The sequence below is a fragment of the Erithacus rubecula genome (genome assembly GCF_903797595.1).
Source record: "Erithacus rubecula genome assembly, chromosome: 1".
NCBI classification, from domain to species: Eukaryota; Metazoa; Chordata; class Aves; order Passeriformes; family Muscicapidae; genus Erithacus; species Erithacus rubecula.
In genome coordinates, this window is record NC_136658.1 from 75,754,396 (window position 1) to 75,778,239 (window position 23,844).

Sequence of the window (23,844 nt, forward strand, 5' to 3'; positions counted from 1 at the left end):
TAATAAAATAATTTCCATCGTTTCCTTGTAGCAAATTGGTAAAATTGCTCAACAAATGTGAATTTTTGAAATGTGGAAAGACCAACATCATTAAAAATGCCCTGTTGTTTGTTTTCTGTTACAACTACTTTGCTTAAATCAACTCTTGCTATTAGTCAACCTTTTGGTAGCTAGCTAGATAACTAGATGTGTAGGTGGAAAGATTCTCTTCTGATGTTCACGCAAACAAGGAAACATAGAAGATTCAAGGAAATATGTCTGGGCAAAAAAAACAATGTCCTGGGGTTTTTTTAAGCTTATGCATAGCTGTAAAATTTAGAGATACCAGCCAAAAGACAGTAGAAAATACAATCCAAAATAAAAGTAATTTTTAAAAAATAATAATCTTTCTTAAATGGTTGAGAAACTGCTTTTCCAGGGCTATCTTGCTGCAGTGTATGCTGCTGCTCTGTACTGACACATTTCCAGGTGTTCTGTGGCCATCCTCTCCATCCTGAATTTGTCTCAACGGGGTTGTCTCAGAGGTGTATGGGGCAGGCAGCAGCAGGGCTTGCTGAGGGTCTCCAGGCAGGCTGGGATGCACCTAAAACAGATCAGTTCTGAGGCTGCAGAACAAACATCTGCATGCCAGGAACGTGCTTGATGTTAGTGGTTCTTGACCCGAGTCTCTTCAGTAGATTTTGTTTCTTTTCCACTGATCTGGCAGGAATCACCAAGAAAGGCAAGTGGGATACTGCTATTGCCACTGGAAGCACTGGCTTGCTCAGCAGCTGTGCAGTGTTCTTTGGGGCCAGTTTCTCTCTCTGGACATTTCTGTGAGGGCAGTTCAAGACAGATCTTCAACCTCTGCCCAGGGTTTGACTGACTGACCATTCAGAAACTGCAGACAGTAACAACACTCAGATTTAACCACGGGTGTTTCAAGTCTCCCATCATCTTACTGCCTCCCTCCTCCTGAGCTATCAGCTTTGTTTAGCATCAAACTGAATGTTATATTATTATTTTACAACCCTTCCATGACACCAATCTATGTTTTTTGGCTTTGTTTATTTTTTTCTCTGCATGTGTTTGGTTGAGGGAGAAAGAGAAATGTAGCATATGTGATATTAAGTAGTTGCTTACAAAAACAAGTAATTGGGATAATTGGTACATGATTCTCTGCTCTCCTGACTAGAGTGGCAAGGTATGAACTCTCCTTGGTGGTAAAACCAGCCAAGGGTGGGATTGGAGATGGAGGAATGAATACATGAGGTGTCTGGAAGGAAAAAAACTAGAGAAGTTCCTTGAAACTTCTGCAGAGATACAGAAAGACTGAAACTATCATAATGGCAGTGCATGGCCAGACTCCCAGCAGCTTCACTGAAAAAGAGGCAGGCCATGTGTACATATCAGTTTAACTGCATTTCTGCATTGTTTACGTCAGGGTATTAATGAGGGATTGAAAGGCAGAAACATTAGGATATGCTTGAGTAGATGACGAGGGGAAACCAGATTTGGAAATTCAGCAAGGTATGTAGAATGAACAAGTAAAGAACAAATGTAAATTGTACTTAATTAGGAATGTACTAAACCACCAAATTTAGCTGTTGGATGTCCGCAAGCATTGATGTCCGTTAGCTTGTCCACAGTGACTGGTTTTGTTTCCCCTGCCACCTTGTATTTTCAGGAAGGGAAGGTCTGAGTCTTTGGAGCTGGTATAAGTAGGTCAGATGCCATCAACAAACAGGTAGTTCTAAAATGCCTTTGTTTAATTTGATGTGTGACTGGATCCTCAGCTCTACATCCACACTGGCTGAGGATCTGGCTGGTGGCCTTTGTGCCCTTCACCCTGTGCTAAAAGAAAATAATTTTACAGCAATCTAATAATGTAAAGGTACCTACAGGTACACAAAAAGTCATACTAGCTATTCCCTTATTTTGGTGTGGTTGGGGAAGTAGACTAGTGCAAATGAAGTCAAACCCTGTGGTTTTTTACACAACCTTTAAAAATGCAGAGGAGCTGTCATGAGTGTACATTGCAGCAGCATGGACTTCCAGGGAACTTGAAGCCAAAGGAAAGAGAGGAGTGAAACAGCATCTGATCTGCTTCAGCCTGAATAAGCAATATGCTCAAATATCTCATTCTGCACTTTCAATGGGAGCCAAAAGCCAGTGAACATATTCTTTCCCCGGAGTAGAGCTATATTCTTGTTTTCAGTTACTACTATGGAATTTTAAAATATCTTTTGAATTTTTTGTTTGCACAATGCCATTTGAATCAGATCTGGCACATCCATATGGTTACATAAGCTTGACAAATTCATGCTTTATACCAAGTACAGTTTGCCCCAGTCTGTCCACAGGGTTACACATAGATTAATTTATTCTGGAAGTATAAATTACTTAATTAGGGGTCTTAGCTGAATCAAAACCTTAAGCTTTCAAGTTTCGATATTGCTAGTTTCCAAATAAGTTTAAACAAAATTTTTAAAGAAATTAAAACAAGAAGCATTGTATTATTTATTTTTTCACTGGTCAATCTTCAAACTTAAGAAGCACAGCAAGATCCAGAGGGTCAGGGATACTCTGCTTAGTATCACACTTTTATTCTCAAGGCTTTTTTCACTTGCTCCTCCTTTTATTTTTTTCCCAGCTTCTATTTTTTTCCTCTTGTTGCCTTCACAGGGTGGTCTCTTGGCTTTAGCATGTGCAGTCTGACACCCAGCCTTAAGGAAAACCACTCGAGGGTCACGTAGGTGGTGGGATGTTTCTGCTGGGTGTTTTACCCGGCGTGGCCCAGCCCATAGGAAATAAAGCGTGTGACAGGCGGGACGTGAGCGAGGCCCCGCAGGCTGGCGGGGTCTGAGCCAGTGGGGTGTCCCAGCCCGTGGCCAGAGCCTGCTCCTGCACTAGCAGGGGCTCCTGGCCAGAGGAAGGCACCAGGTCAAACTCTGTGTGTGCTCAGGAGCGATTATGAATGGAGTGCTATTGCTGGAGCGAGTACACCTTTTACAAAAATATACAAACTTTAGTTAGCATCCTCTTTGCTTTTGTGTGTATGCCTTTCAAAAAGCCTTTGCAGAAGGCTTTGAACAGGCGTGTGAGGTGGGATCGTGCTCAGAAAAAAATATTCAGCTAAAAAATAGAAAACAGAGGTTAAGAGGGAACAACCAGTTCTCGCAGCATAGGGAGGTGATTAATGAAGTTTTTCAGGAGCTGGTGCTGGGGTCTGTACTTGTCAACATGCTCAGAAATAACTTGGAAAGGTGGTAAGGAGGTGATAGTGTTTGCTGATGATGACAAGTTATTCAGATTTGTAAGGATGAGGGGCTGATTGCAATGCAGAACTCTGTGAATCTGCGTATCTGAGTGAAAAAGGGGTAGGTGAAATTCACTGAAGATAAATGCACATGATATACACAGGAAAAAAACCCCAACCTTTCTTTCATATGTAAAATGCACTTTAAAAAGCTGTTGGCTGATCATTACTGCAAAAAAGAGAGGTCTGAGTGCTGTGATAGATGGGTTTGTGAGAGTGAACACCACCATGAGCAGCTCAAAAAGAAAATCAAGTGTTAGGAAATATGAGGAAATAAATAAATACCACAGTACAGAATAGCATGATAACTCAACAAATCCATAAATTATACATGTCTTTTATGCTATGAGCATTTCTGACCCTTTCATTTCAAAGGATGCAGCCAAACTGGGAGGTACACCAGGAATAGCATCAAAATGGATCAAAGGGATTTCAGAGAATGAGAGGAATGTGTCAGGGATGAGGGAGGAGGGAGATCAAGACTTGCAGACTGAAAAAGATGTGACTTGGGAGCTACAGGATAGAGACTTACAGACTTGTGAAGTACACACATCTGAGGATCAGTTGTGTATATCTTCTCCAGTTCAAGAGATAGTGACCATTAGATGAAGACAGGAGGAGCAGAATTTGAAACTGAAAAAGGATATAACTTCTCATGCAGTGGATAGCATAACTGTGAATCTTCTTGTCAAAAGATTTTGTGGGTTTGAAAATTTTCTACAGTCTTGGAAGAGAAGTGTAAAAACAGTCTATATTGTGGGAAGTTCCTGATAATAATTGGTGACTGGAGGAGTATGAGAAGGAAATATCTGAAGTTAGTCCCACTCTTACTCATCCCCAACCATCTGCATATGGTCATTGTTGGGACAGGATATGGGGTAGATGGATCCTTGGTCTTACATCCATGCCTGTCAGTATTTTCTCTTCCTGTTTTCCCTCTAATCAACTCCCCTCTCTCCTTGAAAATGTTTCCCTCCATTCTTTCTCATCCCTTCTTTGTTTTCTGCCTGCCCTTCAGTCCCTCGCTCAAGTCAGCCCAGAGTTGCTCCCAGACCCCTACTTGAAGAGAAGTTGAAAACAGATTGTCTTGAAAAACACAACTTCAATGGATCAACAGCTCCTCTGTCTCCTTTGCTAGTCACTGGAAAATGGAAAGGTTGAGAGCTGTGCTCCAGCTTGTCAGCATCACAGGCAGTATGAAGGACTGTGCAAATAGGCCACTAAAGGGTTACTCCTTTCTAGAACCTAGAGGATCCAGTTAGGACAGCACAGGAAAGAAGAGGAATTTTGGCATTCTGAGAAGGAAGGAGTTGTGGATGCATGGATCTGGGAATGTTATAGATGTAAGGTTATGTCTAGAAGTTAAGTGAGCTGTTAGAAGTGAGTTGCGCGAGGAAAATAACTTGCACTACAAGGGTTTGAACAATATCTTGGTCTTTATTTATAGTGAACATAAATTGGAAATAAAAAGAAAGAAACAACTGAGTGCAAGAGTAGACATTGTATGTGAAGGTTTTGTGGACTTTCTCTGTAGGATTCTGACTGCTCAACCAAATTTCAAGACCCTCTTCCTTGCAGTATTACAGACTCTCAAAATCAAACGCTTTTTTCCCCTAAAAGAATTTATAGGTGCTTGTGGAAATCTCATGTGATAATTCTATAGTTTCAGCCAACATCCTGCTTCTCTGTGCAGGACATGATTTTTGCTTTTAGCACAGAGAAAGTAGAAATTGAATTATAGTGGTTTCATGGGAGATGAGAGTGAACACAGTTTAGAAAAGGAAGGAAAAGAGTTGTATAACGAGGAAGGAAGATAGATTTGGCTGAAATATGATGGCTTTCTGTATCCATGAAGAATGCTAAGCAGTGTGAAGCAGAAAATTGAGGATCAAGAAGCAAAATATAATTTTCTGATAAGCCAAGGTGAGAAAATTTCAGATAACTCCAGTATGCATAGACACCTGAAAAATTACTTTCAAATGCTGTTATGTTCCCTGGTGGCCAGTGGTTTCAAGTAATGGCAAAGAAGCTGGAAGCAAAATGGGGGCTTTTGGCCACTCTCAGCCTCAGTTATCTGCATTTTTTGTTGCAAGTAACTGTTGTTGCAGGGTTCTCAGGTGTGCAGTTATAGAAGTGATTTTTTTCCTGTGGAAATCTGAGTGTGGGCTGATGAAATACTGAAAGTTGGGGTAGGTAATATTACTGTTGATCTGGCTGCTTCTTTTAAGATAGATCAGATCAATCAGCTTTCCAGGCAGCAAACTGGAGTTACTAAGGGCAAGTCATAATGTTTGGAAAGGATGAGTCTGAAAGGGAAACACCATCCATTTATCTGGCTGCGTATCAGTAACAACAAGAAAGGCAACGTGCAAATTCAAAGGTAATATCAAATGCTTCCTTTTTCAATAAAGTCATGGAAGTACACAACAAAGCTGTAAATGCCATCTACCCTACCCTTTTCAAAGAATACCCCCCAGGAGAATGAGGCTTTTGGGACATCAGGTACCTGATCCTAAATAAATAAATATAAATAAACAAATGAACCATAAATAATGTAAGATACATCCAGTTCCTGCCGCCTGTGGTTTTCCTCCTAGCTCCACCAATGGGGGAGGTGTTTGGGATGAGCTCCCAGCTGCATTTTTGCTAGTATTTCAAACTCTAACCAGTTAGTTTTGACCTAGAGCAGGAGCACCTGCACCCATAGCCTCTTAGAATCATAGAATCACACGCATAGACAAAGCTGGCAGGGGTCCAGCACATGTTCTCCATCCCCCACTCCCATAAAGCACGTTTTACAAACCTTTTACATGCTCCTTGCTACTATTTTTCCTCTCTGTTTCCTGCTTCAAATTGACTCAATATTCCCAAGGACACGTGGCTGTACCAGCCCTGTGCTATCCATCTCAGGGCACCGCACAGCAGGCATGGCCCATGCCATCCAGATTCTTTTGGTAACTTGCAAATGAAAAACAGTTCCTATGTATTCTTTACAATCCCAGGAATTTCCAGAGTTCCTGCCTTAACCTTTGTGTCATCACCATTGCCTTTCCAAAGATGTGAGTCAGCCCAATTTGAATTTGTAGTAACATTTCCCTGACGCTGCTAGGAACTGCTGCCCTAAAAAAAAATGATAGCTGCTGAGAAAAGTATGGTGACTGCCAATAATCACTCTAAAAAATGGGCACTGTTGGTGACAGGATGGTTTCCTCTCCCTCCCAACAAATGCTACCCCAGTGAATGAGAGTCTGAGTGAGGTTGCCAGGGACTCTGCCAAGAGGAATGCTTAGAGAGTTGAATGAGATGTTAGACAAGGTAATGATTGCAATGGCCTCTGGAATCACACAGGAGGGCTTGGGAGGGAGAAGCTGTGAGGACAAGGAGACAGAAGAGTAATTTTCCAACTGATCTGTGGATTGAGGCTGTTTCACTAGTATTTGTTGTTGCAGTGCTTGAACTGAAAACTGCAGTACTGTCTTTGAGATGGGGAAGATGTGTCTGGATGGGCCAGATCTGGGACTTTCAGTCAGAACTGGCTGTCATACTAGGTGTCAATCCATCCTATGAATAATTGGACAAATTGCTTACCTCAGCTCCCATTCTCTGCTATAAATCATCAAGCAGCTTTTCTTCTGAGACCAGTAGTTTCATCGGCAGGACTTCAGCTTGGAGCTGGTTTGTAGGGTGATTTCAGAGAAATACATCAAGATGACATGAAGTACACTCTTACCCTGGAAATTTTCCCTGTTGATAGTTATAAATACACCATGCTATTGTGCTTGGCATGCTGCATGCTAATAGAAGCGAGGGCTCTGAAACTCATTAGGAAAGGGAGCGGGCTGTGGAGCGGAGCGAGGACAGTGTGAAGCGAAGGTTGATGGCCACAGCCTTGTCCAGAATAGGCCATGGGAGTTTTCTTATCTCGCTTTGGCAGGAGGTGCTGCTAGCTTCCTGTGCGAAATCACGAGCATATGCTGCTTTCCTCTTGTTGTTTGGCTTCCTCCGCTACACAAGACGGTTCCCAGCACTGTGATTATCTTTGCATCTTCAAACATGGCACACTCTGCTTCCTCAAGGGCTTGATGTATTCTTGAGTAGCAGGCTGGCTCCCCTCCCCCTGGCCATTTCTCCAGGGTCCCTGCGGGTGCCAACTCGGCACATCACAGACCTTTTCTAAAGCTAGACTTGCTTCTGGTTGCATAAACCACCCCCAGCCTCTCTCTGTGTAAATTCCCAAAACTGGGCGATGAGCAGGTCTGACAGCAGAACTCACCCTGCTACAAGCAGACCCACTCTCACCCTTCTTTTCCCCTGTGCTGGGCTTCTCTGAAAACCTTACAGAGAATTCATGGCTCATGCTTTTACAAACAAATAGCCATTTTCTCAGGCTCTTAACACAAAGGCCAATGTGTGCCTGTGCTGGTGCACACCTGCAAATGTGCATGCCAGCACGCATGCAGGCACATGGGAAAAACTACTTAGGGTGTGATTAACTTGAGTGCTCTGCTCCTACCAGAGCTCCACTGAGGCAGCAGAGTCTGATTGCCTCACTCTGAGGTTGTGTAACTTTTATAAAGTTAGGTTTGTACACACTCCCATTAGCATTTGTTATGTGGGATCTCTATACACGCAGAGTTGCACCCACAAAGTGGAAACATGGAAGGGTCTGCAGGGACAGAGGTAAAAGAAATGTGTAGAAATGTGCTGGCAGATATCACCTTTTTTTTTTTTTCAATCCCTGTGCACAGTGTGCTCATTCATTAACCCGGCAGTAACCCTGCTGTAAGATTTCCTGAAGATGCAAAGTGCCAAAGCTCATCCTGCAACAAAACATTTCAGGAATTCATGTAGTCTGGAGATATCTGGAGTAAGATTCAAATATCTAAAATGCAGTGGGATTTCCCTGCAAAGGCAGACAGTTCTTACTAAAAATGCAATGCCCTTGTTGTTTCACTGAGTGGGTTGTTTGAAGAAATCTGTAATTTCCTTGAAATCAGAAAAATGTGTAGCTGATGTTATGTGAGGACATGCTATGAAACATCAATTGAGTTATTAGGAAGATGATTGCCCATTTTGGTTCCAGCCAGCATAGATTTTTGTGTTTTCATTTTCCCTCGTTCTCTCCAAGCATCTGTGCTTAGCACAAATATTTGGTTTGATGATTGCATCTAACTTCAGCAGAACCTTTTCTCTTTCTGTTACAAAATACCCATTGTTAGAAGCTGAGGATAAGTTAAGAGGCAAGACTTCTGGCTAATTTTTCCCTTCCCCATCTCTACCTGATGCTGTTGGCTTAGGCAGCATCTTTCACATGGCGGCTGTGGCAGCAGTAAGAAGTGGGATGACTTGGAGCATTAACCTGAGCAGCCAGCTCAGGATAGTGAACACAGCTCGTGTGTTGTCCCTGAGCTATTTTAGTGTATTTGAGGTTAAAGTGAAGGGATTTGGCAGCTGATGAGAGGAAGCATCTGGTTCTGCATCCAAAGGGACAAGTGTGAGTCTTGTCCTAGACTCTGCCTGGCAGCCGTGCTGCAACTGATCCGTAAATGTTTGCTGGAGCAGCAGCCAGTGGAGTTGATGTTATGTGTACAGCAGTACTCACAGCTCCAGCTGCATGCCGTTGGATGTAGTATTCTCAGCTTGATTGAGATTCCTTTTTTATGAAAACCATGGACAACAGCTATGAAGCGTACTGGATTTTCCACTCTAATTGCATTAACGTTGTAATCGCCAGTTTGGATATAGAATGGAATGTGACGTCAGTAGAGTTCACATATGTGCCTCCAAGGCTAATCTAGCACTTTACATGTGTTTTTCTTCTTATTGTGGTGTTATTGTAGTTATGATGGTGGTTTGCATTCTGGTATTAATGAGTAATCAGCACCTCATTGTGCTAAGCACTAACAAAGACATAACACTGTCCTCATCCCTAAGACATGGCAAACTAAATATACACAGTCTTTTTAAGGAATTGTGAGGAAGAGTATAATAATAGCAACTGGGTCTGGAGACTCCAGAGCTGTAAGAAAGGAAATTGGAGGTGCATTTCAGAGATGCACAAGCATCTTCTGAATATGCATTATGCCTTCTTTCTCCCCTTTACCAAAATACATGTAAGGACTTCTATGGTAAAGAGTACAAAATTTCAGCACCATAACAAAGAAACATTAGTGCATTATGTGGGGATAGGAAAAAAATAAATTGGATTCACCTTTTAATACACAAGTGGGATTTTGGCATCTCTGTTTTCCTGTACAGATTGCATCCAGTCACACGCATGCTTTTGATACTGCCTCTGTGTGCCTGGCATCACAAATTGAGTTTTGGTATCTTCTATGGCATGAAAATGTTACCAACTTAGCCAAATTATCATGCCTTCTGTGTTTTATTCTTCTTACAGAACCAGACTTAAAGTAAATGGCATCTACCTTTCTGAATAACAATTTTAACCATTTTTCCCCATCTGACTGTAACAGATGTCCTTATTAATGCACCTGTCTTTCACTCACCCTGGCCTCAAAAGTAATGTATTAGAAGTTGGTTTTTAAACCAGTCTGAAATAAGTGGTTTTGTAGATAGGGCTTTCCTGCCATGCTCTTGCTCCCTATCCCCTCTCCTTGCATGAATCTCCATTGCCTTCTCCTGGTTTTTTTTCCTTTTTTGTCTTTTTGATGCACTTATCTTTTCAGTGCCCATTGTGAAATTTGGGCAGCCCAAGTTAGTTTCCAGGTCATCATTTCTTTAAGCTGTAATATCTGCTAAGTCATTGGCCAGTTTGAAGCAGAGCTGCACAATTACAAACAAGCATATAAAGTTGGTCTACCATTGGTATTCTAAACAACTCAAACTTTACTGTGCAAAGCAAACTGCAAAGTCGGCTGAAGGGAAATGAACCTCATTCTTTGGTCAGGATTTCATAATATTCTGTTTTTCAGTCACTGGGCTTTAAAGTTCATCTTTCCAAACCACTGTTATACAAGTCAGAACTATTTGATTACAGATATTACAGCCATTGTCTTTCAAATCCAAGGAACATAGTGTATTTTAAAGAACTTCCTCAAGCTGAAGGGTTAATCTCTGCCAATGACACTGGAATTGAACAAGTAACAGCTAAATTCTGCATGAAAAACTGACCTAGATGTTCTCAAAGAAGAACAGGGTCAGGCAGCTTTTGAGAAGCATTCCAATGTGTTTATTTCCATGTGTACCAAACCAGATATTAAGAAACAAATTAGCTCTACCATGACCACACCTGAATGTTCTGATTACAAGCCAGTTTGTTGCATAAGGCAAAAACATTTTTTCTCTGGAATTTCCATTCATTAAGATGTATTTGATTTTCTTCCAGTTAAATTATCATTTAAATCCCTTTGTCATTTGGGTATAGTTTAGTTTAACTTTATTTTCTTCATTCACAGGATTATGCCTATTTTTTTCTATGTGTCTTGCAATCATTGAACCTCAATTTCTTGCTGTTTAGTAAGCTGAACTAAAAAAATACTCAGAAATGAAAACTGACATAATCTTTTGTTAAAACAAAAAGAATCTGCACAGAGCAAAAGAGCATCCAATGCATTATGGGATGCATCATGAAACAAATATGATTTGTCTTGAGTGAAAGACTAAAAACAGCATGAACTCATGTTTTGGCAATGTCTGAAAACAGAAGCTTTGGAAATGGGATATTGGCCTTGTACAGCCCTATATTTAGGCTCTGACTGTAAATTTTGGCTTTGCAGTTTGCAGTGGGTTAAATGTGATCACTAACTCCAGGGAGCTAATATTCAAGGAGTGGCTGTGGAAGGGAATCCAATTATCAGGCTCCAAACCTCAAGAGTTAATGAAAAGCAATTATACTTTCCTGGTCATCACAGCACCTGCAGTTTTCCTCACTGATCACTGTTATCAAAACAATTGTTTTATGTGTCGAATTTCTGTCACCAAATCATTAACATATCAATTTTTGTTGTCTTTAGGCACGGATTTTGCTTTTATACTGAAGGATCTTACATCCTGAAAGCTGGCAGCAACGTAGGAAACAGGATCCAGAGCATCACTGAGAGAACAGCTGTAATAGAGGGCAAAAATAAGGTATGATTCCTAGGAGCAGATAACCTTTCTGTGTGACAGCATGTGTTGAAAAGGCACTGTGAGATGCTATCAAGGTAACAGAGAAGAGGCCAGCATTTTTATATTCTTTAGATTTGATGACCTGCATGCCTACAGATCAGTTTCATACTTTGTATTTATCTGCTGAGAGTATCTTTTTCTGGAGATAGTCATATTAAGGCAAGTGACACACCAAGAGAGTGTATCAATGGGATTCACTGTATCTTATTCACGGTCTGAATTATCTTGGAGTACCTCAGGAGCACAGGGCAGGGTTCCAGGCCATCTTTGCTTCATTTTGTGCAATTGCACAACTTCATGTTGTTTTTCCTATGAGAATTAGACTATTTACTCTCATTAGTCAGTTTCTTCACAGATGTGGTCCTAGATGATTAGATGGCCAAGTCTTTTTTGGAATAAATTCTGAAGAGCCAAAAGAATCCAGATTATGGAAGCGAAGTTTAAGAGAGACAGCAATATGGGATTTATCCCAAGAGTGTTAACCATCTAAATTTAGGTGTTAGTCCAAGTCAAGCATCCCTTTATGGGTCATGGGGAGGTGAAGATAATTCTGAAGGGTGAGTGTGCCTCTAGACTATTGGTGTCTAGAGTGGAAGAGAAAGCCAATGAGATTGACTTGCCAAGGGCTATGGAGGCTTGTCCATCAGCTGAAGCCTCAAATCAAGGATACCCTCGATAATTGCACTTCCCTGGAATAGATATGAGACTGATTTGGTGTGGCTTGTGCTACAGAGCAGCTCAGGTGCCATGACACTGTCTCAGAGTCTGTTTTCACAGCCTAGCTTGGTTTGTGGCAGAAATAGCTGAAGAGATTATAACTTTTAAAGCTTATCTTACTCTAGGCCTTTCTTATTACACCAAAATGCTTTTTGTATTTCTAAGGGCACTGGGGTTATAGGTCTCTTTTCCTTGATGGCTTCCTTCAGTTTCCTGCATATGAAAATGGGTATAAACTGTACTTATTCTCATGTCAAGGCCCTTTCACACACCACAGAATAAATAGGGTTTTATGTGCAGCCAAGAATCAGATCTGGGACTGCATTTCTCCGGCTGTTATATTATTTAGAAAGTACCACAGGTGTTCGTGGCACCATTCCAGTGCATGGGAACACGCTGGATCCCAGGGAGGCATTTGCTCTATTTAGCTGTCCAGCCCTACGTGCCTAAAGATCAAGGCAAAGATGGGAGCAAACAGATTCCTAGGAACACTATCATAGGAAAGCACTTGAAAAATGAAACATGAGGAGGCATTTGAAGGAGGAAAGGGAAATCATTTCAGGCACAGGAAGACACAATCTATTCCATGGGAGGAATGATGAACAAGATGATAAGAATCAATTCTTTTCCAGCAGTCATATAGCCATGCTATGGGTGCAGTCCTACCTGTTCACAGGGTGCAGAAGGAGCTGTCTAATGACCAGATCTCATTCTCCTTGTGCACCATGCATTTTGGAGACAGTGGAAAAGGAGTGGCTAAAATGTCAGAGCAACTTCCAGTCAACAGCAAATAAATTCCTCCCTGGAGGAAGATGCTAATAATGGGTCCTTGCAGCAGAACTTCAAGTCTTTGGCAAGCAGCCCTTTTTAAAAAATGTGCCCAGGAATGAACCAAGGAATGGCCTTTGCACAGAAGGATTTGCAGTGAAACTTACTGGTCCTCCCTGGTATTCCTTGTCTTTTTGCTGTTTAGTTCAACTAAGAAAGATCTACCTTGCTTTGCTTTATTCCTCCTGGTCCCTATGGGGAGGGGAAGGTTAGTGAAACAATCTCTGTACTCAGCTTTTCCACAGCATTTCTAAAGTTTCTCTATTTCTGCTGCTCTTCCATAGCTTTTCAAGCACAGCTGGACTGCTATTGTAAGTGAAAAAATGCTCTCTAAGCCCAGGCTCCTGGCCAAGCTGAGAGTTGCATGATTAGTGCACACACAGCTGCTCTAGAGCATCCAGGATTGTTCTTTTTAAATCCATGGGAGTCTATGGCTTTTCAGTCTTCGCAGCCCAAGACTCACCCTGTCTCCCTGAGCAAACTCAAAGAGGCAGCTCAGACAGAACCTTTGCCCATCTGCAGCGATATTGTTGGAGTGCTAATAGCCCTGAGCTCACTGAATGCAGCACGTCATCACGAGTGTCTGTCTCTGATGGACTGCTACTGTGAGCAGTTCTATTCCTGCAGGCAGCTGTGAACAGCTCTCTGAGGCACTTCCACATCGGTGGTGCCCTGCTAAATAAACAGTGTGTCTACCCCACTTCCACATACCAACACAGCAAGCATGGTAAAAACCATCTCAGAGCTCAATGGAAACAACAAAGATGTAGGAGACAAAGATGTAGGAAATGAATGAGGAAACTCAGAAAGTTTCACATTTGGGTTAGCATGAAAGGAGAAATGCGTGTGGTCACAGGATGAGATTATTGTAAGAAAGGGAAGAGATGAACAAGGAATGCTTAACAGGTTTCTTTAGCAATGAAGGTAGCTTTTTTCACTTTCCTAAAGACATTGTGCCAATTCCATGTTTCCTGTATGCACAACATCTAAGTGCCTCCAGTTTGGCTCTTTGCTGCGGTAGGTTGTTAGTTTGTCTGTGGTTATCAAGGTAGCCACAAGTATATTTTAAAGTTAGAAAAACCTCAAGCCCTGTGCCTGTGCAGCTAAAGCAGTGCAGGAAGCCTGCACTACATTATTCTTTGGTGACAGAGAAACCGTGACAACAGTGTTTTAGTAACATTTCCGCTAAAGCCTCTCTGAGCGGACATCGAGAAACTCGAGAGGTACAATGGAAGAACTCTGTAACATGAACCATAATACTTAATCATAAGACAACTCTTGAAGTGATTTGGTTCCCCCACCCAGTGTTTTCATTCTCGTTTTGTTGGACATCTCAGCGACTTCCTACAAAGCTGTGCTATTCTTAGGCCTATCGTGTAAACAGGTCACAGACACTCTCCTGTCATTCAGCTGACAACACCCATCACTTGCCAGTGCTCCCAGCTAAAGCTGACTACTGTGACTAACTGAGGGCTAGCACTGATTACTATTCTTTGCATGGTCAGTGTTCATGAGAATGTCAGTCAGTGAATGACCCTAGCAATAATAAGGTACAAAGAGCTGGTGCGTTCATTGTGCCCGTGCATACAATTGGAAGCAGTGTGTTCTGTCCTGGCTGTGCAGGCACACACTGGCTTATCAACAGCTTTGGAAAAACTCCTTGTACAGGGCTACAAGGGACAGGGTGCTGTAGGAGAAGGCAACAAGGATCCCAGGCATGCAGCATGTGCAGAAGACCACTAAGAAGGCAAGTTCAGATGAGGGAAAGCAAAAAAAGTGTGGGCCAGGAAGAAAAGATTATAAATCCAAGGGAAGGAGTCAGTAGACAGGAGAGCAGTTGAGTACAAGGAAAAGTTGGAGAGAGTGAGACAAAACCCTCTTGCTTTTGGGAACTAACACATTGAGAACCTGAAACGGAACACAATGTCCCTGACTGCCTCCTGCCTCTGCTTCTAGCAAATGCTGGAGTACCACTGACCAATAGCAGGTACCATGACAGCTGGCCCTGTGTCACAGGGTATGCCTCCAGGTATTGTGTGTAAAGGGTAGTAATGCATGAAACTGGAGCTTACCATGCATATATATGTGTGTGTGTGTCTGTGTGTGTGTGGAAAAGTATATACATACATATAAGCATATATACATGTATGTATGTATGCATGTATGTATGTATGTATTTGTGGTTTTGTTTTCCACTTCATGAATACCTAACTGACACGGGTTTTTAGTGGTTCCAGCACTTGTGAATGGCAAAGCCACTTGACTTCACTGAAAATGGGAAGTAACATGATTCTGTAAGATAAAACTTAGACTCACCCTTGTGCATCTCTGGCTTGGCTGGCGAAGATGGGTCAGCCAGACTGGTGATAGTATTAAAAAAGTGTAACCCTCCGAAGTGGAGTGCTAGTCAGAAGAATCAATCCTTCCTGGACATGACTGATGCAAAATAGAAGGGTTCCATCTCTCCTGCATCTTCTATGCCAAGTCCTAAACTTCTACCTCTCTTTTGAGTTCCCACATTACTGATGAGATGAAAAAGCCTGTGCTGTCAGCTCAGTCCTGACACATGCCAGCTGCCTGGCCAGTACATCTGTGCAGATTGGCCATCTGGAACCCAAAGAGGAGGAGAAAGCTGTTTAGTCACCGTAGCAGCATTTTGATCTTTCCCCTCTACCCAACAGCCGGTTTTCATGAAATGCGTGAGATCTCATGAGCTTTGAGTTGCCAATAAGTTTTGGTTGAAATTGGACAATGGATTCAAAAATAACTGAGCAGGAGGGGGACAGATGGACAGGCTGGCAGACAGATGAACACATGGACAGCATGATCTTTCTCAGAACCCAGGCTAAAGATAGCAGTGGGAGCACCACTTGCCTCTCTTCAGCACATTGTAACTTCTCCTGGAGCCTTCCTGAGCGCTACTAGGATTGCTGTCAACACTTTCAAGTGAATCTTTGGGAGGTACCAGCAGAGCCAAGCCCTTGGTGAGATTAAAACCAGCAGAACTGGGGGCTTGCAGCTGCTGAACTGTGGAACAGCATGGGATGCAGAGGGAAAACTTGGCTCTGCTTGATACACAGCAGCAATTCATAGAGATTTTTCTGTCTGACCCCAGGGGGAAAGTGGGTGCTCTCCTGCACATACTCATGCCCTCCTGTTATGAATATTTTGGTGTTTCTTCCATGGTGGTACTGAAGGTGAAATGTGTTGACCAGATGTTTTGCACTGATGCTCCTTGCCAACATGTGAGGCAGGCAGATAGTATAAACAGACCAATCCAGCAGTGTGCTACCAATATTTAGATATGGATCTTCCTAAATTATATTCCTTTAGACAGAGATAAATCCAAGAGAGCATATTTTCAATTATTTCCTTTTAATTTTTTAACCAGTAGTTCTTCTTAAAAGCATGACTAGAAGGGAATTGGCAATAACTGACAGACTTGCACTAACCTGTTCTGTGTCAAAAGGGCAGTATTTTGCTTTTTAAACACATAATCTTTTTCAAGAAGTCAGGGCAGCAGTCTCTGAAGAGAGCAAGTTCATGTCAGTGTCTGCAGACGCCTTCAGGGAGTCATATAAGAGCCAGGCTGCCACACATTTTTGAAAACTTCTTTTCCTTCTCTGCCATCAGCTGGAGCACTGGGAATCCTCTATGTCAGCTACTCTGAGAAAAGAGAAACTTGATCAGACCCTCCAGGGGAAAGACCAGCCCACCGTGGCTCCAAGAGCAATGATCATGTCAGCTGCTTTGCATTCTCTTTGTCTTCCCAGTCTTTTCCTCATCAGTTTCCACCACAAACAAATCTGTAAATGCCTCTTCTCTCTCTTGAGATTTATGCCTCTGCCTGTTTTATTTGCCCAGCAGAGCAGCACCAGTATGGGACTTACTTCCCTAGCCCCTGGCTTCGAGATGAGCCTGTAACATGGTACTTCAGCAGAGATGATGGGAGTAGAAAAAAGGCATAAAGGGCCAAAACTTTGGTGTAAATGGGGTTTGTGGACAGATGATGATGAAGATATTGAGCATGCCAGGAGGCATTTGGCTGTTCTGGCTGATCATGCCAACTCAATTTGGACTTTCTGTATATAATGTAGCTGCAGGTCCAGGGCCTCAAAGTCACTGTTGTGATGCCAGATGATACAAGATTGCAAAAACTTCTGCTTCTTTTGCAGCAATAGCTGTACAGAGAGACCACACTGCACAAACTGATATCAAACAGCCTTAGTTTCTCCATAAACAACATGCCAGGCTTAGTTTTGTACACACTGCTTCTCTGGTGGGTTTTGGCTGGCATCCACAATGCAAAACACAGACTGCACCACTGGAGGGCTCACAAACTATTTAAAGAGATGTTATCTTATCCTTGTGACTAATTTATAAGCTAAAAGATTTATACAGAGACATGTTGTCTCGAAAATACTCTGTCCTGTTGCAAGGTCAGTCTTGCTTCCTCCTAGACCCTGTGGCTTTCTCTGTCTTAGCTGAGTAAGCACACCAGCATGTGCTCTCTGGCACTAATGCCTCCTGTGTTCACTGCATTTGTTCCCCTTGCCTTCCAAAGAGCCATTGCTTGCATGGGAGCTCCCTGCTGGAAGTGATCCTTGGCCCATGCTAAAGAAGTGTTTGGGACAGTGTGAGTTGGTCAAAACCAAAACTCTGCTGGGGGGAAAATGTGGCAGTTTAAATCTGTGGCTTTCAATGCCAATGAGTGTTCTCTCAAGCAATTTAACACACAAGAAAAGGCATCATCTGTAAGTGACTGCACTCATAATTCCATGTTACATATGTAACTCTTCCTAGTGTGATAAAAGTAATAATCACATCACAGTGGGCTGAAGATGCAAAACTCAAGATACTATGCACAACTTTTCATCAAAAATTAATACCTAATGATATAAGGACAAAACACAGCCTGATACTTCCATAAACTTTTCAAATTTTTGGAGTAGTTGTGGGAGGAATAATCATCATGTGTTTTTCAGGCTCAGAAATGCTCTGCCTCTGTGTATAGTAGATTAAAGACAGGTGTCCTGGAGTCAGAGAGCAAGAGCTTCATTCTCCTTCACTGTGCATGTTAGGTCACAGTTGATTCCTGGGCAAATTGCTGTGAGGTAATACCAACTAGCAGAAAAAAAAGGCTGTATTTTGGTGGAAAGTCTGGGATGGCAGAAGCAGTTTTTAACCACCCACATTAGCCTTCTGTGGCAGATATTGTGGGACTTCCTTCTGGTCTGAGTTAGTGTTGACAAAACAGATGTAGGAATCCTGGTGCTGTGCTCTGTTTCCACACTTTAAAAAATCATGTTTAGAACCTGGAAGAAAGTCAAAGAGTATTAAAAAATATGGACAAGACTGGGCCCACCCTTTATAATTAGATATTTGTAGAAGTCAACCTACAGAATTCAGCAAAACAGAATGATTTTTTTCTAAGGGCTGTAATTATCTATCTGATATTACTGATCTCTTTCATTTCACAGAAGATCCCAAATGGTAATTTATAAAAATTATAGCTAGAAGTATTATGTAGTGTGTTAGCAGATGGGTAGTTTGCCACTGAGACAATTTAACAGGGTAGAGGTGCTGTAAGCATTATTTGTAGTAAATTTACCATAGTGAAATTTTCTAAAACAAATAAGTCAAAAACAAATTATTTGCCTCCATGGCGCTTACTTAAGTAGTAGGAAAAGTAATTGACTCTTTCTACTAAAGAATGATTTTGGAAAAACAGAAGATCTATGTCATTTAGGGGCTCAACAGGAGTCTGGGGATAGCTGTGGATTCTCCCAGCAGGAGACAAAAGCTGTGCAAACGTTCAGTCAGTGTTTATGTAAAAATGTAGATAACTGGTCCTTATTTATTACTGCCTCACCCTCTTGTGCTTGTCTCTGAACTCCAGCAATCAGGCAGACTTAAAGGAATGTCTTAATTGCACAGAACTTATTTTTAAGATTTTTAGAAAAGTCAAACAATTCCAAACAGTGGAATTCTGAAGCCACACAATTTCCTTTTGTCACTGTCCCAGCTGGCTGTAAGTCCAGTCAAACTAAGTTTTACAAAACAAGTAAAATGGCAAGAAGAACAGAAAATTAAGCTACCAAGTTGTAACTGGGAGCACATTACACTGATGAAATCCATGGCTCATGCTCAGCTCCATAACAGAATGACATGTCACTTGTTTCTGCATTACTTTCCTCTTCTGCTTAGTGCCCAAGCCATTAGACCATAGCTTTCCATCACCCTAAAAGTATAACTCTTATTATTACAGTGTTTTTTTAAAGTTTCTAAGGGCACATCAGGTGTTTTTGGTCTCTGGCCTTTCAAGGTCTTATCTTTCAAGTTGTGTAACTCCGAGAAAATATTTAATGTGCTGGACCTCTTAAGATGGTGATAAAATACAACATAAATGAAACTGACATATTATTTAATAATAGAAATATTAAATCCAAGAAGAGAAAATAGTACAAAACAAGATGGGTAAACATCTTCTTTGCCACTGCTCTGTCTCACTTGACATGTATGTGGGAAAATGAAAGAAATCAAATGAGTTTACTGCCAAATTGAGCTTTTTTTTCCTCCCAGGATTATCAAAATGCCTGAGGCATGTCTCACCTATTCCCTTTGCAGTCTGGCTCTCCTACAGGCTGCTTATCTCCTTGCGTGAAACACATTGTGTCGTGCTTCATGTCTTGTAGCTACCATTACATCACCAGCAAGAGATAAATCAATCTGAAAGACACAGAGATTTTTGGTCACGATGGCTTTGATGATATAAGGGTGACCCAAGGAGCTTGTTTCCTGTTATTCTTCTATCTTTTGCAAAACTGTGTATGGTGACATCTCCTTTACATAGCCCCAGAGGTGCCCGTCACTGAATGAATAGAAAGAGTGGATCATGGGGCTGCCAGTGGTGACATAGGAAAAAGAGAAGGAAAGCATTAACTGAGCTCTGGAGCCAGTGAGAACTAAACCTCTTTTTTCTTTTGCAGACTGCTAGCACTCTTGTAGTAGCTGAAGCCAAATCCTCAGGAATCTACAGCTGTGTGGCATCCAATAAAGTGGGGAAATCTGAAAGAAATGTCAGTTTTATTGTAACAGGTAAGATCCACTCCTCTATAGAGTCAAACATGTTTCCAGATCCTGGCATTACAGCTGTTAGGCTGTTGTGGCTCTTTAATGTACCATAGTTTCAGAATTGCTGTAATGTATGCACTTGTAAGCTCATGCTATGCTTTGGGTGATGCTGTTTGGTTTCACAGCAGCTGGTCTGGATTTCAAGGGACACCAAATTGGTAAATGACTCATTCCTCCCTCAAGTATCAGGCATGACAGAACTTACTCATAAATACAGCAATGAGTAATTCCCCATTTTGGTTCATCTCTACAGTTATTTCATACATGAAATTTTAGTGCATTTTTTACCCACCAGTGAGCCAGTTTCACATGTGACATTGAGGGTGTCTACAGCCCTCTGTTGCCCACCAGGACATCTCACAACACAGTGTCTAGAACAGTGCCAGTGTCTGCAGGCAGCATGCTGCTAGAGATCTCTGGGGTACCCCTCACAGATCTCAGGGACAATGGCAACTTACAGGTGGAAAAGTGTCAGGGCACATACTACAGTTTTGTTTCCTTTTCTGAGAAAAGCAGCCTAGAATGTCATTTGTGCCATGGCACTGAGAATTCCTATCATGTTATCTTCACATATGAGTATGCTTTCTGTTATTTTTGCATTACGAGATGTGTTTGGAGTTTTCAAACAAATGACTTAATGTTTGAAAAAAGCCCACAGTGTGTTTTTAGGAATAACTACTGCATGATTCAGCAACATAAATTCTGCACATGCAATTACAAAGGGTTTGTTTTCTGTCAAAAGTTTTGCTTTGTTTATAAAGTAGTAGTTTTATAAACTTAGGCTGTTGGCAATTTTCAGAGTAGTTCATTAAAGAAATGTTATTCATCAAAAAATATGAGAAAAAGCAAAAAAGCTATAATATTTAGATGGTTTAATCCCCAAATCATAATCTCATGGGTTTTTATGTTGTCATTCTCTTGCTTATAATGCTGATGAGTGATTTTAGTGAAACTCATTCTGTTTCTATTCTGAGAGATATCAAAAGAGAATAAACACACTCACTAGATTTGGTAAAAAAAGAAAAGCGACTTCAAAAGATGTTCTCCCTCTCAAACTCTATATTTTAAAAATATTCTGACCAGCTGAATCATAGAATACCAAGTTGGAAGTAGCCTCAAGGGTCATCTGGTCCAACCTGTCTTGGGAAAAGCACAGCATATTGTCCAGGTAGATCTTAAAAGAGTCCAAAGTTGAGGAATCCACCACTTCCCTGGGGAGATTATTCCAATGACTGATTGCCCTCATCGTAAAAAATTTCTTCTTGTGTGCAATCAGAATCTCCCCAGCAGTAACTTGTACCCATTACCCCTCTTATTTTCCATGTGTCTACTTGTAAGATAGGAGTTCCCAGCTTCTTTGCAGCCACCCTCTGAATACTGGAGCATGTTGATAAAGTCTCCCCTAAGTCTTTCCTCAAGGCTGAGCAAACCCAGTTCTCTCAGCCTCTCCTCATGTGGCAGACTTTCCAGTCCTTTGATCATCTTTGTGGCACCTCTCTGGACCCTTCCCAAACTTTCCACATCTGTTCTGTATAGAGGGGACCCAAACTGAATGCAGCACTCTGGATGTGGCCTGACAAGTTCTGAGTAGAGTGTAATAACTTCTTTATTTCTGGTGGTGATACCCTTGTTGGTGCAACCCAGCAGCCTGTTAACTTTTTTTTTTTTTTTTTTTTGCCACAGCAACACCCTGTTCATTCATGCTGTGCTTGTTGTCCACCACAGATCCCTTTCCACAGAGCTGGTCCCCAGCTGAGTAGATCTGTTGGTCCAGGTTTTGTGCTTCCAGGAGAGCATCCTTTCCTCTGGCTTAGGCACCAATACCTTTCTCTTGCACCTCCAGGATTTTGTAGTTTTCCTTGAATCTGCCCAGATTCCATCTGGCCTCCATCCAGTTTGCAGTGTCACTCTTACCCACACAGAAGAGCAGCAATGAGTAGTAGTCAGGGCTCTTGACAAGCTGTGGCAGCATCTCACCAACATTTCAGACCTCAGCTGCCAGAAGGCAGCATAACTCCCTATCATGCCAGCAGATGGGCACCACTGCAAGCACTCAGCATTTCTTTTTTAGGTGTCCACTGTCGTGCTGCTCGTAGAGTTTCACCTGGCAGACTTTGTTTGTGGGTGTCTACAGCTGTTAAAGCTGCATGTCATAACACACTTTCACATTTAGAAAGTGCCTGTTATCTATACAGAAAATTGGTAAGAAGCGTGAGAAGTATAAACAGATAACTGACACACAGGCAGGTTGGTTGTTAAAGTACAGAAAAAAGGAAAATGTCTCCATGTTCTATTAATGGAAGTGACAAGAATATTTGCCTCCTTGAAGATGATTTTTGTCCCCACTCTTAGTTTTGCTTTCATCCCTATCTTCACATTGTGTGTATTTGGACAGAGAGCTAAACACCACATAGTTCTCCATAAATTAACATGCCAATGATAGTTTCATCTTTGCGTGGATACATCACACAAAACTTTGAGAAGTCACTGAGAATCGTTCACGGAGAGTGCTGCTCTTTCAACGTGCAAGATGCTGAATTTGGCCTTCTCCAACTCTTGCTCCTCAGTTGTACTTGGATGGACCCCACTCACGGTATCCAAATCTCCCTTTCAAAGTTTGGTGGTTTCAAGTATTTTAGTGCAGTGACATGGAAGAGTTAGTTTTCCTGCTTAGACCTAGAATTCTCAAAATTAACCAAGGATGGAAGGAAATCCTTCTCCTTGATACTAAAGCTTTCATGAGAACATGCAGAATATTATGACTTTCCTTTGAAGAATCTTATATTGGCTGGTGTTCAGAAAGAGGACTGTCAGCTTTATAATGGTTTGGAATTTCTTAACATCTTGAACTAGTGGCAAACATTATTTATAGGGTAGTGAAGTTGAAATGCATTTGCCCTATGAACTCCTGGAGCTGGGCACTTCAGCTGTGTGACCTGGAAAGTCCTGATCGTCCTCTGACACTCACTTGCATTGACTGAAAGCAGTGTAAACAATACTGTTGTTTGGTCCCTACAAAAATCCAATTATGCTCACCATAATTCTCCTCCATCAGGCTGAGACCAAACTGCTGTGGCTGAGTACAGCCTGTGTTTCACATCAAGAAACAAACATGTCCAGAACGTGCAGAAAAATGCTCTGAGGTAGTAAAAACCTGAGAGCCACAAATGCTGATGGATGTGAACAGGACACTGCAAACTATTTCCTTCTGATGAGTCCAAAACCAATACTTCAGGTTTTGTGTGACAACTTAGGGCTAGTTTATCTTATGTTGTTGAGTCTGCTGGCGCCATTTGAAGTCAGCCTGAGCCACACAAAAGTGTCTAAAAGTTGGAGAAGTGTTTAAGCAGGAGGAGATGATTCCTTGTAGGAAAAGGAGTTGCTGCCCTCTAAAAGGGACATGACAGAAATGACTCCAAAGAGCAGATGGAGACAAAGCCTGTTCTTAACAGGGAGATCCCTTTCCTTGAAGGCATCTCCCTCTGCCCTTGTCCTGGGGATGAGAAAATGCACATATTGCAGTGAAAGGTCTCTTTCTTGTAGGCAGAAACATTAGGATGGTGGTGGAAGGCAGAATGTGTCCCAGCAACCCTAGTTTGGAGTTGACAAGTTCCACTCCTTCAGGGAAAGGTAAACATAAGGAAATTAGTGCCAACAGAGAGAATCCAGGAAGAACAAGCATTTTCTTTAGTTACTGTGAATATTATTACTTCTGGGCTAAAAGTGAAATCTGCCTA

General features: G+C 41.8%; 1 protein-coding gene across 1 annotated transcript in view; it reads left to right on the forward strand.

Moving 5' to 3' along the window:
• FLT1 (fms related receptor tyrosine kinase 1) overlaps positions 1-23,844 on the forward strand; it is a 104,305-nt gene that overhangs the window by 38,256 nt on the left and 42,205 nt on the right. Inside the window, exons 11-12 of the mRNA XM_079298341.1 lie at positions 11,275-11,389; positions 19,963-20,071. Of these exons, the coding sequence (XP_079154467.1) occupies positions 11,275-11,389; positions 19,963-20,071 (224 nt within the window). The remainder of the gene's footprint in view (positions 1-11,274; positions 11,390-19,962; positions 20,072-23,844) is intronic.